Below are 18,430 nucleotides of genomic sequence, written 5' to 3'. Positions count from 1 at the left end.
TGTTTCATGTGCCTGGTTCAATACAATGTCCACAAATTACAACTGTTGTCTGTGTACCTCACTAGAGGTACATACTTCCAGTACTCACTTTCTTCTGAGGGGTCACCTGATACTATAATGCATTATACAACAGATGGCAAAAGACTTTGGTTGTCATACATACTGGAAGCAGTGACTCAGGCTATTCAATAAGGCCATAGGTATCAGCAGTATCAAAATAGACTTAACATACTGGACATTGATACATGTGTTCACCTAATTCTTTTGAGTCGTGTATTCGAGAATTCCATTAAAATTCTTTTTCATGGTGTGTATCACCTTGCACTATGAACAAATTCTCTCTCTCTCTCTCTCTCTCTCTCTCTCTCAAATAGAATGATCTAGTTGCATTTTCTGCTTGTATATGCATCACATTACTTTTTCTTTTTTAGCTGTGTTTATCTTTTTATTATGTACTTCAATCAGGAAATGCTTTGTATATTTTCCCACACAAACTTATGTAACATTCCACTGCCTCTTTTGATCTCCTTTTAGTTCAGCCACTTCTCATCCACAATGTTAATTTTTGTTCTTGATGTTACAGATACGAGTTTTCCTTTTATCTTCTAATCTTCCCACTTCTGTCTGTGCTACACGACTACTTTCTTCAGGCTAATGAAATTTGACACTGCTAGCTCTGTTGCTACTACATTACAACAAATTTCTTCCTCGGTGGTAACATCTCACGATTTCAAACTAAGCTTTCTGGACTATTATACAGTTGAATACAGTCCTGCTCATTCCCTTGTCTTCTTATCCTACTGTTCTTCCAAAAGAATGTGTTTCATATTTCCATTTAGTTCACTGCAAAACAATCAATAAACATGTTATCTGCTGAATTTCCGTTTCTACGCTTAAAAGTTACTTTTATTATTTGTTCCTGTTTTAAGCATTTCCTCTGTTGTAAAATATGTATATACCTGTTCCCCACTACCTCTCTATATTCTGTCTTTCCAAACACTTCAGAATTCCATGGTGTCTTCTCCCTTACTTAAAGTTGCAGAAGTCTTTTAACTCCTAGTTACCAGTGCTCATTTTAAAATATCAAACTTACAAAAAAGTTGCAGCACCTGCCTTTATGGGTCATATTTCTAAGACTGAAATGAAGAACAATATGTATCTATGTTCTATTCCAAATGATGACTGTTCTTTGACTGTCACATGTATCATTCATATGATATAAGACCTTCCTTAATATTGTCAATAACTTCCATTCATCAATCTTGAAAATTCCTACAATTCAAAAGCATCCACTGTTCAATGAATTCTGTTATGTTCATCTACTTGATGATTTGACACTGACTGCCACTCCTAACTGAAAATTCCTAGAATAAAGTTCTCAATTAAAAAGCTTTGCTTTTACCTCTCATAGCGATCATCTCTCCTGTCCCTTTCATACCCAGATGTAGAAGGACGATCATAGTCACGATGAGTACGACCATAATCACGATGTGATGTCAACGGTGTTGCAGACTCACGATGTTCTGGTACATAGTATGCATCACGTGATCGGCCTTCTGAGTAACGTGGTGGTGGAGGTGGCGAAGGTGGCTCATAGCGAGAATGGGAACCTGTTAGTTATTTAAAGATCCAATAAAAGAATAGGTAACACTAAAAGATCAAAACTAAGATAGACGGAAAATACAGACTCAATACAACACTTACAAAAACTGAGTCATTAAACTTTAAAGGATTATCATGTAAAACAAAATATGCACTTATTACACTTATACAGAGGAAATAAAATTAGTTAGGTTCCGCCTCATATAATTTATTCATAAGTGGACAGAGAACTACTTGTCAAAACATGTTCCACTGGAATTTATGGCTAGACTTCACTAGATAATATCTAGTGACACACAAATATATGAAGTGCCTTAAATGGCCTCCACTACTATCAGTACAATAACACATTCACAAAAGTTAGTATAAGCCGAACATGCGAACATGCTGTATAGTGTAAGGTAATTGTCTCTTCTCTTATTTGCCTGTTTCAACAAACTTTTGTGGATTGTTAGCTGTGATAGTAGTCTTTAGACAGCAAAACCAAATTTATAAGATTGAATCTCCTACAGCTTCCCCCCCCCCCCCCCCCAATTACATTCCCTCAGAATACAGCAGCAATATTTATGCCAATCATAAACAAATAACACTTCAAAGCTCGAGTAGAAAACACACTTTGGAAATATTTGCGAAGTGCACCCACGAAGTAAGTTTTCCTATTTTTTTCTTTTTTTAACAGAAAACAGTTACATGAAAACTTTATTAGCAACATATACAGTAACGTTTCAGCTATTTTTTGACATGGTCACCAAAAGCACTGAGCCTCCTGTCATATTGTGGGATCAGCTTTTGTATTCCTGTGTCACAGAAGTCTGCCTCCTGTGAATGGAACCAGCGCACGACAGTCATCTTCAGCTCTTCGTCATCGTCAAAGTGCTGACAGAGGGGCAGGAATTCCTTGAATTGAAAGAAAAGATGGAAATCTCTAGGAGCACGATCAGGGCTGCATGATGGATCATCAAACAGCTCCCAGAAGAACTTCTACAAAACAGCTGCTGTGCGATGAGCAGTATGAAGACAAGCATTGTCATCAGTCAGCACAACACCCATTCCACACCTCTTTCTGGATGGCACGTTACAGTGTCCACATTGTTTCACCTGGGCAGGAAGACAATGAGCAAAATGCCCTTCCTGTCCCAGAACACAACGCACATCACTGCCTGCACCGACATAGTCTGTATTAATTTCATCTTCATCAGAGTTCCACTATGACACCAATGCATGGACTGCTACTTGGTTTTGGGGTCAAGTGAGAAATCCAAGCCTCATCGCCCGTATCGATACTGTCAAGATACTCGTCGCCATCATCATGATACCACTGGATAATGTCAGTGCTGCTCCAAAGCATTTCGTTTTGTGCTTGAGTGTCAGGTTTTTCGGCACCCACCTAGCATACATTTTCTTGAACAACTGGTGCTTAGTGACAATTTCATGAAACAAGGATTGCAATATCTACAGAAAATGGGCTGCTGGGCTCCATAATCGAGAAGCAAGAGTTCTCCAGGATCCGCTGCCATACTAGCTCAATCACATGATCACGATTAGTGATGGCCGTCCACTGCGCTCTCCAACATGGACACTTTGATGACCTTCGGGGAAAAAAGCCTACACTAGCAACACAACATCCGTTTACTCACGAAGTTCTGCCCACAGACCTATCAGAGCTGACAGTGAGTTTTGATGGGTGCTATTTTTCATGCACTAAGGAATCTTATTACTGACCAAACCTCAGAGGCAGCAGGAGAACAAAGAAGAGCTGCCATTTCATTTCAGGGAACTGCTGCTGCGGTGCTGGCACCAGGCGGGACCTGTCCGGCTGGCATTTGATTGCCATGTCATAGATCTGCTGCACATGCAAAATTGTCCCACCTAAATGTGTCTACTTTAAAGTAAACACCGGGAATCTTATTTTCCAGATGTGCTTTGTAGAATGTTTGTTCTTAACAAGAAAAAAATATTTCTTATGTAACACTTCTTACAAATCTTTCTTAGGAGATTTTTTGTAGGGAAGTCTTAAAACGTCTGTGGTATATCAGGAGTGTACGCTACCATTTGCGACAATTGCGGTACCGTGAAGGAGGCATGTAAATACAAAAAATGTTCAAAATTGGGTATTTATGTAATGATCATACTTCACAACAGTATGGTGCATGCATTAAATGAAAAGTGCCAACTAACTAGCCACATAGATGAATTTAACATAGTGAATCATCATCCCTCAATAACTGTACTTGGCTGACAGCAAAGGGCTTTATGTGAGCAAATCACAGTGTTGCATGCTTTGACATCGTATGAGGCCGCACTTTGTAGAAAATAATATTACTTCAATTTGCACAATAGTAGGGTACTATCAAGCATATGCGACATGACAAAGGTGAATGCCATGGGCTGCTCACAACTGCAAGTAATCTCCAGAGCAACCACTGAATCAGGAGGGAATATCTAGGTTTTCAAGAGAACTTTCGGAGCTAAACTCAAAAAGATCAATCCTAGCATACAGGTTTCAAAGATTGTTCTGGATGTTTACTGGGTACCACTTCTTCATTGACTCAGCCAGTCATCTGACTTATCTCCTAATACACATGCCAGATGTTCACCCAATTTCATTAGCAAATAAAAATTTACTTTCCATATGCCACATAAATAGAACAGCATCAATAAAACTACACTGTCCATAAACAACCATTCACGTAACTTATTTTTGATGCATGGATAATTTATTTCTGTCTTTGATTGGATATTACACTGAATGATGCCTTATTTAAGTCACTGATGACATCTTCAGATCCCTAGAAAGAAATATATATAACATGGCTGTTTCTCAGCAACCGTATATAATTATCAAACATAGGAATTATAAAGCCAACATCAGATGATGTTCCTAGCTAGGCATAAGTATGAAAGTCTGGAACTTGTTTCGTTTTATTTTATTTTATTTTTCACTAGAGCATAGCTGACCACTGCTCTCTCTCAATGTAATTTTACAGTTTATCAAAATTTCATTCTGATGAATGATGTCCTTAGTAGGTGTAGAGACCTAAATCAATGTACCAGTTATCGGCAACTTTTGGCTGTGTAATCCTATGTTGGGGGGAGGTGTGTGTGTGTGTGTGTGTGTGTGTGTGTGTGTGTGTGTGTGTGTGCGCGCGCGCATTACTAAGCAGAGCAACCAATAATGTGTGATACTAACACCTGACCACGGCTTTGAAAAATAATTTTAGTGAACTGGATGAGCTGAATACTGAAAACACCTGAAAATTGTTAAATAAGAACACAAAACTAAAGATTTGATACATATACTCATATAGTCTAATGTAACACTACATTAAAAAATTCCATTCACATCTCCATGTCAATCAACAGCGGATGTCACTGAAGTACTGTGATGTGGTACAGGTTGGCTAGACATACCATGTTAGTGACTACCATAACAATATTATGCTAGTTTTTGAATGTAACAACGATCCACACATTTATACGTTGCGACCAGCAGAACTACTATCTTCCTAATTTTTTTAAGGTATCAATTTACATGATAGGGCCATGCAGTAATATGACCCAAACAAGGACTTTATGTGTGATTGGGCAGTTGACATTACTGTATATAAACTCCTTTGCCAGTGTGTTACTTGACCCTGTCAGAAAGAATAAATTGTCTTTCTCGTGGCACTTCCATGATATAAGCGTCTAGGTGATAGTGATTAGCAACTTGGACATTTTCCTTGAAATTTCCAATATTCAGGTGTACACTGTGTGTGTGTGTGTGTGTGTGTGTGTGTGTGTGTGTGTGTCAAAAATGCCATGTTAAATAGACAGAAGCAATTAGGCCTACTTCATATTGTAGTGTGCATATGATTGCAGGAAATGAGATGTAACTTGACAGTTAACTTTGCAAAGTAGTACACATGTTGTACTTGGGGGAACACCAAACTGTACTCCTTCAACCACCTGTGAATGGAGTGGAGGAAGATAAAATTACTCGCACTGTTGTACCAGTGTGGATTGTTGCACGATGAGAGTACATAAAACGTACAGGTTAAGCTCTTGCTTCCAGGCCAGAAGACATACGACAGGCTATGTCTAAGCATTTTATCCATACTACACAGCACGTATTTGAATTTTGATTTTTTTTATCATCTAGTTAGCTGAATGTTGCCATAGTTTCACGTATTCAACTCAAATATATACCACTGACAAAAGTACACATTCAGAACACAATTGACAAACCACTGGGACTTGCAATACACACCTCCATTAATTACCAATTAAACTCATGTTGCTCTCCGTAGGGTGTCCACATTAAAATTCCTGTGGAAAATCATGCAGTTGCATAAGGAACAGCATTTTTGTATTCAAAATCAAGTTGTTACAAGCAGTAGTGCTAACTGCAACATACCATAAACTCTTTTTCTTATGCCAAATGCAATAAATTTGGCATTGCTAGTATTGTAACTGGGAATAGCATCTTCTACATCAGAACACACTGCATGTGCCTACTCTGATGTACCGGTCTGTTTTCCAAAAGCTGTTTGGGATTTTCCTGGAATCTGTAAGTATTGTCCAGGATCAGAGCTTTTTGATCCTTCTACTCTTAAACACACATCCTTCGCTGCCGTACAATTCTGTTGCTGGGTGTTAACGTATCATTAAAAAACCACAGAGCAAAAATTAAGACATTTATGATCATGTGATTTATTCTAAGAAAGATCACTGTTTGCTTTTATGTTTACTTGAATAATAGATGTTTTTTTCTTTGAAAACTCCACCCTGAGTAAAATGCATTGCTTCTCTCTCTCTCTCTCTCTCTCTCTCTACCCATAACACATTTCAGTGGCAATACACTGTCATCACTGTAGGTTCTCCTTTGTTCTGCCTAGCAGTGCATTTGGTTTATCACACTGCTGTATTTGTTTTGTAATATGGCTTATGTTCAAATACAATCTGCCATCCGCAATTTTGTTGTTGGTGGTAGTGCATTTCACATTGTCAGAACTCCATTAAGTTTATTAGACATGGATTGTTTCTACGTTTACAATATGGATACTACACTTACGTACCATAAACGCTGAAACAATGCATGTTTCGAATGCTTAATCTGTTGGAATGATAGCTGTGCAGCAGAAGATAGCAGTGTGAAAGGCAAATGTGAATTGCAAGTTTGTTGTGCATTTATATTAGCGTATCTGGTTACTTTAAGATATGGTCGTCCTTGTTAACATCCAAATATATAAAAGCTCATCGTTCATTAATATTTAGCTTTTAACACTCAAATGGATTTATCTCGTAGATACAACATTTCCTAATGGATGCATGCTAAATTTATGTATTAACAGTCACAACGATAACAAATTTTCACATATGAAGTTCCAAGATGGTAATCATCCATCTCTGACTGAAACCAGTCACCACTTATCGAAAATCGGTATTACGCCAAGAATGGAATTCTTTAATCTTTACTGGATCACTGTCATACTCCAAAGTGATATAATACTGTAACACATATTTCTGAAGTCAGAGTGGTTAAATTATGAATGTAACTGTCATGCGACACCTTGAAACATTCCTTTGCTTTCTGCTAAGAAGTGTTCTAAATATCTTGAGCGTGTGCTTGCTACTGAGGAAGTCATTGGGCTCTTTTTTCCTTACTCTATACCAGGAATCTTAATAATATTTATCAAAATTACAGTCCTTAAGCATATCAAAGCAGTGTCAACCAATCAACGTTTCAAAAAGTGGATATACTTATATAATAAGATGACAGAAGTTTCTGAATATTTCCTGCCTAAATATTTCAACATTCACTTTTCTTTCCATCACAGGGTTTATCTAAACTGCACCATTTCTAAGATTATATATGACCACACAGATCAGTGTGTGTGGCACTGATCAATAACTTAACACATATTACAAAATTAGTGATTAGTGCCCTTCTTAATAGCACAAATCACAAAACCATAATTGATAAGACATGGTGTGAAAAGATATGGTGTTGACGTCCAGCATGTAACGGATGATAAACGCAGGTATGTCTCAGCTCCTGTATATTCCTGTACTAGCTAATCACAAATATGAGACCCCACTCAGCCATCTCTTCTGGTTGAACGTAAAATATTTCAGTCTTTGCAACTGGAACACACGGTATGTAGTTCTCAGTGCATCCAAAATGTAAATCACATTTCTCATTTTTTTGTAAGATTAAATTGGATGAATTTGTTCTCTCAATAAAAAGATGCTTACAACTGGGATTAAATATCTAACGAACAAAGCATCACTGGAGTCACTTTGTTTCCATTTCTGCTATCCATATTATTAATCATTAAATCAGCAGAAACAAATCTGATGGTTGACTCCATATACCAATTGTCACACTTTACAAGGAAAGGTCCCCAATGGTAAGATCAACTTCCTGAAACCAAATATACAGTGATGTAGGTTAAGGTCCCAGATATCACACCCTGCAACCATTCAGCCTAGTGGCCCCTAGTTTGCGAATAAAAAAAAAAAAAAAAAAATATATATATATAAAAAAAATAAAAAATAAAAATAATAATAATAATAATCTGAATTTTGTGCGGTGCTCTACAGCTTTAAGAAAGAAATATTAAATAAATTTGTTGTGTAGCGTAATGATTACAATACAGTCTCCACATGCGAAGTGTTGTGGGTTCGAATCTTGTGAAGTGCTCTGAATTTTTTTTTTTATTATTTATTTTCAAATTCTTACTGAAATGACTGATTTTTTTCAGGATATTGGTTTAAATGTAATTTTTTTTATTTTTATTCATTTGTGAAATCATCTTAATAACAGTGTTAATTTTTTCAGTTTGTTTAATTTTTTTCCCATCATTCTTTTTACACTTTAAATCTTTGTGCAAGTGAACTAAATTAGTTTCATTTGTCTATCATTATCATTTGAAAATGGCGATCTATGGGGGGTAAAACCAATTTATTTATACTGAATGTGCAACAGTATCAAAAAAGTATTTTTCATTCAAGATATACCTATTTTGGGTGGTAATGCTCATACAAATATTTAAAACATAAATTCCTATTCCATTAGGGACAAAATAATGCAGACGAAAATTTAAACAAAATAATGGATGGTAATCAAAATGAAATTCAAGGAAAATAAGGAATAGAAATAAGACTGCAATAACATGGATGAAAATGTAGGACGATAAAATGCATGAACAAAGAGCCAAAGTGAAAAAATATGATAGGAAGAAAAATGAGAGCAGATGGAAAATGCATACAATGAGGAAAATGGTGTGACAGGAATAGAAATTTTTAAAAAAGTATAATTTAAACCAATTAAAAGAATATAAGTAATGGCCAAAGTCATTTTGATAAAGATTTAAGAATAAAAAATTTCATAGCAGCTGATGAGATTTGAGCCCATAACCCTTGCATATAAGGACTGCACCTTAACCAGTTCACTATGCATCCAGTCCATAGGCCATTCCTTGTTTATAGATGTAATGCTCACATGAAATTCTGAAATTTTTAACCATTGATTCTTCACGAACACAGCCCACCATAGAGAATGGCTGGAGCTTTTGGTATCTGGGAACTTAACCTATACTAGCATATAGACGGTTTCAAAATTTCTATCCCACTGCTGAGGACCGTTCATTGAAAGTTTCAAAAAGTTCTTGGTACACAACGGAAATATTTGATAATAGTGAACAAATGCACTGTCCAAATTTTATACATGGCCTGTCCTGAAGGGAAATTTTGATGACAGATTTTCAAAATCTTTCCCCACCTGCAATCCAATGGAATACAATCTACTCTATTACATCAATTCTCTCTCTCTCTCTCTCTCTCTCTCTCTCTCACACACACACACACACACACACACACACACACACACACACACACACACACAAACTCGAGGGGGGGGGGGCAGGAGAGGGGGGATGGAAGGGAGGGGGGGGGCTATGGAAGTATGATCTTCCTAGGAGAATCACCCCATGTTGCCTGGATGTATCAACAACTGTGGAGCTCCATCGTAATTCACTAGCTATCACCATAAAGGCATCCCATCACATATTCTTTTCGTCGTAATGCTGTCTGAAGCCGGAAATAGGATTTGCATTAGCTGTTGTTTAGAAACTTATTTAACGAAATATTAAGTACACTACTGGCCTTTAAAATTGCTAAACCAAGAACAATTGCAGATGGTAAACAGGTATTCATTGGACAAATATATTATGCTACAACTGACATGTTATTACATTTTCACCAATTTGGGTGCATACATTCTGAGAAATCAGTACCCAGAACAACCACCTCTGGCCGTAATAACGGCCTTGATACACCTGGGCATTAAGTCAAACAGAGCTTGGACGGTGTGTACAGGTACAGCTGCCCATGCAGCTTCAACACGATACCACAGTTCATCAAGAGTAGTGACTGGTGTATTGTGACGAGCCATTTGCTCGGCCACCATTGACCAGTCGTTTTGAATTTGTGAGAGATCTGGAGAATGTGCTGGCCAGGGCAGCAGTCAAACATTTTCTGTATCCAGAAAGGCCTGTACAGGACCTGCAACATGTGGTCGTGAATTATCCCGCTGAAATGTAGGGTTTCGCAGGGATCAAATTAAGGGTAGAGCCATGGGTCGTAACACATCTGAAATGTAACGTCCACTGTTCAAAGTGCCATCAATGCGAACGAGACGTGACCGAGACATGTAACCAATGGCACCCCATACAATCACGCCGGGTGATACGTCAGTATGGTGATGACGAATACACGCTGCCATGTGCGTTCCCCGCGATGTCGCCAAACACAGATGCGACCATCATTCGTACACCCAGGTTCGTCATTGGGTACACCATCGCAGGTGCTGCTGTCTGTGATGCAGCGTCAAGGGTAACCGCAGCCATGGTCTCCAAGCTGATAGTCCATGCTGCTGCAAATGTCGTCTAACTGTTCGTGCGGATGCTGGTTGTCATGCAGACGTCCCCATCTGTAGATTCAGGGATCGAGACGTGGCTGCATGATCTGTTACAGCCATGTGGATAATATGCCTGACATCTTGACTGCTAGTGATACGAGGCCGTTGGGATCCAGCACGGCGTTCCGTATTACCCTCCTGAACCCACCAATTCCATATTCTGCTAACAGTCATTGGATCTCGACCAACGCGAGCAGCAATGTCGCGATACGATAAACTGCAATCGTGATAGGCTACATTCCGAACTGTGCCACCGGTGCCAACCTTATGTGAATGCTCTGAAAAGCTAATCTTTTGCATATCACAGCATCTTCTTCCTGTCGGTTAAATTTTGCGTCTGTAGCACGTCATCTTCGTGGTGTAGCAATTTTAATGGCCAGTAGTGTATATACTCACATTCACACCTAGAGGAATCCCACAGAGGGCGTATAGGCCTACTAGAGATAACGATCACACAAATAAATGATGGCTCTCCCTGTCACTGATCTAGGAGGGATGTTCAGTAAGTAATGCAACACATTTTTTGTTTTGTTTTTGAAAGCAGTTTGGTATTCAGGATTCCAGTACAGCACATTATTCCCCATTCTTTTGGCTGCAGATCTCTATTTTTCAATAGAATCGCCACTCAGTGTGACAACTTACGCCACCTTATTAGGAGGACCTGAGGACCTGTATGCTCGCATGGCACCACTGTAGTGGTAGACTTCGGAGCCAAAGTCTTGCTGCATCAATAATTTCCCCATGATGTACGTACTGCTTCCCGTGGAGTGCACATTTCACTGGGCCAGACAGATGGCAATCAGAAGGTGCGAGATCCGTGCTGTAGGTTGGATGAGGAAGAATTGTCAATTGAAGTTTCATGAGCTCCTCTGGCGTGCACATACTTGTGTCATGCCTTGCGTTGTCATGGAGAAGGAGAAATTCAATTGCATTTGCAGCTACAAACATGCTGAAGTCATTTCTTCAGTACCCTGACGGCTGTAGCACATCATCTTCGTGGTATAGCAATTTTAATGGCCAGTAGTGTATAAATGTGTTTAGTGTGTAGTATTTTTTGGAAGTTTTGGGTCTCTATTTCAAATGTGAGACGAAAAAGTGCGTGGCACTTAAAAATATATATACACGTTTCCCCTTTCACAATGCACATGGAGGCATGTGTACATTATGTCAAATTTTTTCACTCCTGTTGCCCCAGAAAAAGAACGAAATTCATAATACGTTAAGTACCTGCAATAAAAACTCACAATTTATACAACCAAAGTTATTCTGCAAAATCTCTTATGACTGCAGCAAGTCACATATCAGTAGTGCTGAGTTATGGAAAAACAATAAAGAAAGATAGCAATAAAAAATTGTGTGCTACACTAGCGAGCAGCAAAACTGGCAGCTTGGACGGGTACATCAGTTCTGCCGCGACCCGTATCTTCTCTCGGTTTCTAAGTGCCAATGAGAAGCCTTGTACGGAATCCAGCTTGGTCGATGACAGTACATACTGTTTCTGCAACAGATGACTTCCAGACGGCATCTTATGAAGTAATAACTACCAAACACACACTTATACTTAACAGCATTTATGTGACATCTCTGCAGTTCATTCATGTTTTGCTGCTACCCAGCATTCGCTCATGTGATCGCTGTGTGAAAGAGTTTTACATTTGCAAACAGAGTCTTGATTTTCATAGCGTAGTACAGTGTGTCTCAAAAAGAATGATATGATTTTAAAGCACATTGCAAAAAAACTTGCCACAAACATGAGATGAATTACAAGATACTCCCAAAATGTTTTAGCTATGCAATTACAAATGCTCCGTGCGTTCACCAGCAGCAGCATAGCCAACACTTGACGGTAGCTCAATTTATCATAAACTTTACACAATGTTTCCGCTTTCACAGGAAGTTATGGCGGCTGTTATTCTGTTCTTCACTTCTTATATGAACACACTTTCCTTCACATATCCCCTGAAGAAGAAGAAGAAGAAGAAGAATCACATGGGATCATGCCCAAGGATCTTGGAGGCAAAGAATGCAGGGCAGTTGCTCAGGATCCTGTGAGCCTTATCCAGCACTGAGCTATCTTCAAATGCTGCAGAATTGTCTTTTTCCACAACTTCAAGACAATGACTTCATTTTCCAACAGGGTGAAGCCCCACCCCATTGGCACCACACCACATATCAGTTTCTCAATTGCACTATGCCTCAATGCTGGATATGTGAAGAAAATTGTGTTCATCTCTTTTTACTTTGGAACACGGAAGAAGTGAAGAACAGAACAACAGTCGCCACAGCTTCTGTAAACGCAGATACAGTGTGTACAGTTTATGACGAATTTAGCTACTGCGTTCGTGTTGCTCTTGGTGGATACACAAAGCATTTGTAATAGCATAGCTACAACAAAGGATTTGTAAGTATTTTACAATGAATTTCATATCTGTAATATGTTTTTATCAATAAATAAGAAGTTTTGAAATCAGGTTACTCTTTGTGAAACACCCTGTATTAATTTTGTTAGGGAGTTATGATGACTGAGTTTAAAAGATATACAGAGCCAAAGACAGACAGGCAGTCATACATGAACCAAACAAATTTCTTTGTGACATTGAAGGCAATGTAAGAATAGAGAAAATCTTGATGACGCTACGTACTACAACAGCACAGTCAGGGTGTTTCACTATGAACTGTACACACAATATCTGCACAAACACGAGCAATTGAAACTTCTGGTCAAGAAATGAAGCATAAATCTGTGAGGAAAGATAGTAGTGGAGGAAGAACTGTCAGCGATTTTGGTGATTTCCAGAAAGACCCTCTCTACCATACTGTATTGCAGTTTTACAATTGTGGTTAGCATCCTACAAGGGAGAAGGCGCAGATGTTTCACATGACAAGACTGCTTTCACAAGTGGCCATCATTCTAGTGCAAGAATTCTGAAAATCTTTGCGGTTCAGGTACAGAATATGAAATGATGAAGGCACATTTCTGATGAATATTGTAGCGGCTAGGGCAACTTTTCTGAGAAAAATGCTTAACATCAGGAAAGAAAGTAATCACTGCCCTATTATTTACCTTGATGAAACCTGGCTCACATCTGGCAGGATTCAAAGGACAATGGCAGTTGTGTGTGTGTGTGTGTGTGTGTGTGTGTGTGTGTGTGTGTGTGTGTGCGCGCGCGCTTAAAAGATGGGACTGAAAACAAAGTGAGCAACCATAATCACTACTTCTTTAACCATCTGTTCACTGCACAACAGTTTCTAAACTTGGTATAAAGAATAAATAAAAAGAATGCAGTCTGTATCACACAGTCATTTATTAAGAACGTGACCAGTTTTGGTTTCTAGTAGTAGGCCATCTTCAGATAATGCACCATCCAGATGATGGCAACGACACATCAAACAACTGTGCTGACCCCAGTAACAAAACGATGAGCAGTTCTGCGACTGGAGTCAGCACAGCTGTTCCAAGCTTTGGCATCATCAGCCGAGTGGTGCAGTATCTGAAGATGGCCGACTACGAAAGGCAGAAACCAGTCATATTTTTAATAAATGACTGGCAATCAAAAATGTTTTTTTTTTTTTTGCAAGTTTATTTAACTGAGAGATAACTGTTAAATCCCAACAATGTTATCTAAAATTATGATAACAGTTTGTCATTGTATAATCAATTAACTCCATTTCTTTGTATGCAGCCCACATGCATAAAAGTAATGCTATAAGATAATTAATCTAGGTAATGCGACTTATTTTACACAATCTATATTTACTATTTTTGTAATTTTGCCATGCAATAATGGAATCTTACTGATATTTTATTAACTGTCCATTAAAAACAGTTTAACTCCTAACTAAAACACATCTTGCGAATTAAGTAGCTACACAATCATATTTATAAACCTACCTGACATACGAGGTGGATCCACATCACGAATTGCCACAATTCGACGGTGATCATCGACTGGTGGAATGATGGCACGTTCTGTGCTCGCCTGCATAATTTCCTCGCGTGCAAAAATTGGGCGAGAACCCTCACCTAGCACCACAAATATTATCATTTCAAATAAAGTTGGATAATGCTGCAAAGACTTATAACTATCCCCCCATACTGAACTTTGTGACTGTTAAATAGGCCACATCAAAGGCATAATCTGATAAACTTATGGACAGAAACTGAAGTTATGTACAGTACATTCAAAAATGAAAAATTGAGTCCATGAAGCTAGAAGTGGCCAAGATTCAGGATACTCAATATTTTAAAAAAATGTGGTAATGTTTTTTGCATACCAAATAAAGTTTTATTTGAAATTTGGAAGCAAATAGAAGCAGTGAATGTTAAGGTATGTAATACTAAACAACAAAGCAGATACCAAGTGTAGCATGTACAGTGAAAGTAAGAATCTATAAACTGAGTGTTTCAATAGGACAAGGAGAGAAATTATCCAAAGCATAATAAATGTGACAGCAGTGTGCAGCAAGTGAGCACAAAGTATTTTTACGACATTGCACAGGTAAGTAAGAAGCAGCTCCCATAAACAAAGCTGAAATGAAGTGTGTTTACAAGCAATGATACAAAAGAAAAAGCAAGTGGAAAAAAAGGAGATAAAGAGAACACAAGATAGCTGCTTACAAGCAGATAAGACAGCAATACTTCATGGTAATACTTCCTTGGAAGTCGAGAGAAATTTTTGACTTGTTCAGTATGCAATCAAATAAGCATTTCTAAATCAAAGACTGCTAATCAACATGCCAAATGCCAACAGTTCATCCACCTCTCTCTCTCTCTCTCTCTCTCTCTCTCTCTCTCTCTCTCATCCCTAACACACACACACACACACACACACACACACACACTTATAAGCAAACAATGCAATACTTCCTCTATTTAGTGTTAAAAAATCCAAGTAACTTACCAGACACAAATGTGTTACATTCAGCTCAGTAAAACCATAAAGCACTTCCAATACAAGTGTAAATGCAGCAAGATGATCCTGCATCTAACCTCATACACTATGTAGTGCAAAGAGTTGCTTGAAGTTCAAAATCAATTGAGAGTAAGTTCCACAAGGGACTCCTGCAAATACCCTGAGGTGCACTAGCACCACATTCCAGTGCAAAAGCAAAGACAGTGCGCTTGTCTCATGCTCTACCATGCATCATGCTCTCCAATGACAACAATTCATATGAATCACAAAAACCACAAAAGCAGCTGAAATTTAGTGGTCAATGACATGCATCATAACCAAGCTGGTCAAAATAGTGTGTACAGCTGTGCTGAAGAAGTTTTAATCAAGCATCTGTAATACTGAACTGCTTTAAATATTAATTTCACATTAACCAAATTTGAGCTTTTAATAGTAGCGATCAATGTTCTTGGTACTTAACAATCACTGCAAGAAAATAATGGCAGATAATACCAATAGAAGGACCAATAACCAAGCAAGGTGTCAAAAGCAATGTCACTACCACATTTTTCTGTTTTATTTTTACCCTACTTGGGAAAAAACTTACATATAAACTGGCACCAGATTGTCCTGTGTTGCATAATCATCAAATAAATGTTAACACTTGGGACTTATACATAATTCAATGATAGTGGTTATGTGAATCACTTTCAACCTCAGAACTTTAGACAGAAATACTATGAGAACACGCGCGCACACACACAAACAGGGAGTTGTTATATTTCATATCCACAGTAGGTCCTTACAACAACAAAGAATTCATAAATGCAGAATTTGTATAAGGTCACACCCACACACGAGAAAAGGTTAAGAATAGGTTATTAAAGCAATAGGGGGAAAGCTCAGCAACAACAACAACATTATTTGAGGCGTATGATTTTGCCATTTAAAAATAACTGACATTTTGACCATTGTTACAGGAAACTTTCAGTGCGGTGACCTGCAGCCTGCTATCAACAACTGAAACATCAGTCAGTTTTTAGTACACATCATCAATGAATGGTTACACATTTAAATGTTGTTTCAGAATCCAATTCCAGCCACAAAAGCCTATGCCCACTACAACTGAACAGTTATAAAATTTTACTGTTCATTGGTCAAATGTCGCAATAAATTGTCAGGACAGAATGCTGCAAATTGTTAGCTTGATACTGGAAGCAAAATGTCTCTATACGGAAATGGAAGCACCAAGAGGTTGTGTTATCTCTATACCTATTAATAACGTTGCTCTCACTTGCGTGCATGCACGCATAGACAACACGAGATCGAAAGTGTTTGGTTTTCCACAAATAGCATGTGGATTATAGAGCTTAAGAACATCCCCATCCCAACCTCATCATTTCATGAAGAATGATAAGGAACTTCTGAATGTTTTGACCCCTAGATGCCAATCTCTGGCCAAACTGCAAACAAATGCATAAAGCAGCAAATCTCCAAATTTCTCTTCATACACAAAATATGAGTACCGTAATATCTGAAAATAGATGAAGAGCTAAAAAAAACAGTGAACAGAATGTAAACTTATCACAATGCAACATTACACTGTGATTTCATCCTGATGATTTTAATACACTGTTAATCATGATTAATGTGTTTCTTAAACACCGAAGATTGTTTTCCTCACAACACTGTGCTGACTTTTTTTTCCGAATGAAGTGTGAAAGTTTTACCTTTTATCAAACTGTGCTCTAAAAACCGCACATATCTAGAAGACGACAAAGAGCAGAGTCCTGCATATTTCCTCACTGAAAGAATTTAAATGTATATCCAGGACACACATATTGTAGAAACTCATCTTGAAAACAACAGCAATTCTAGAGTTTATAAGAGTGCAAATTGGGTGAACTATTGTGAATTCAATTCCCTCGTCACTGTGAAAATAATGCCATTGTCATCTAGTGGTGAATGGCAGAACACTTTGGAATTGCAGTAGCTCATTCAGCATGCTGTACCAATGTTGCATGGCAAAGTTTGCTTCGTACTAATGGTTTATATATACTAATGGTTTATATACTACTATGGTGTTTATATATATATATATATATATATATATATATATATATATATATATATATATATATATATATATATAAACCTTCCTCATAAATCGGTCTATTAGTGAAAATCATATCAAAATCCATCCAGCAGGTTCCTGAAATTACCCCAAACAGCCAGATCTATGGTAAGGGGTTTTTAATTTGTATATTTAACGATAGAATATAAAAGGTAGATACGGATCTTCCACATTAGGCCACATGACAAAGTCCAACCAGTGGTTTTTAAATAATGTCTCCTGATTCTCTTATATGTCAATGTTATTCCGAATGAAATAGATCTCACTCTCAACCATCTGCCGCAATCCAAAATCATCCAACTGAATCAAAATATCTGTAAAGAGCTGCTGAGAACTAAATAACAGTAAATACTCTAGTAATTATAAAGCCAGCTCACAAAGTGAAATTCCATAAATTAATGTTGAATAGACAATAAGGAGCGACTCACATCACACTTTTTTTGTCTAAACACAACTTGAAAATACTACTGAGTCTTAAAATGGACCAATCAGATCAATGGAGACTATGAGAGAAAAAGTTAGATGAAAAAGTGGGGCAAAGATTGACTTTGAACTGTTTCGAACATTAAAAAAGTATATACTGCACTTTAAAAAAAAAAACACACACGCACAAAAAAAATATGACTATAACATGAAAGAGTCACCAACAGGGTTCAGCCAACTTGTATAAATACTAGGGTGTTAAAATTTGTGGGAATACAAAATTGTACGAAAAGGCTAAATTAGGGCACAGCAGGTGGAGGACTTCAGTCCATTGATAGTATACTGTAAAAATGGAAATGCCTACAACAGGCATTGCTCACAAAGCGTCTATGACCTATCCCAAAATATTGGTTAAGT

At 37.8% G+C, this 18,430-nt stretch overlaps 1 protein-coding gene across 5 annotated transcripts in view; it reads right to left on the bottom strand.

Moving 5' to 3' along the window:
- The window catches only part of LOC126162780 (serine/arginine repetitive matrix protein 1-like), a 161,444-nt gene that overhangs the window by 30,184 nt on the left and 112,830 nt on the right, over positions 1-18,430 (bottom strand). For all 5 annotated transcript variants that reach the window (XM_049919492.1, XM_049919493.1, XM_049919491.1 and 2 more), the window contains exons 6-7: positions 14,457-14,588; positions 1,403-1,610 (exon numbers count right to left, since the gene is read on the bottom strand). In XM_049919492.1, coding sequence (XP_049775449.1) covers positions 1,403-1,610; positions 14,457-14,588 — 340 coding nt within the window. The remainder of the gene's footprint in view (positions 1-1,402; positions 1,611-14,456; positions 14,589-18,430) is intronic.

This window comes from Schistocerca cancellata, chromosome 2 (assembly GCF_023864275.1).
Source record: "Schistocerca cancellata isolate TAMUIC-IGC-003103 chromosome 2, iqSchCanc2.1, whole genome shotgun sequence".
Taxonomy (NCBI): Eukaryota; Metazoa; Arthropoda; class Insecta; order Orthoptera; family Acrididae; genus Schistocerca; species Schistocerca cancellata.
This window is presented reverse-complemented; position numbering and strand designations above follow the sequence as displayed.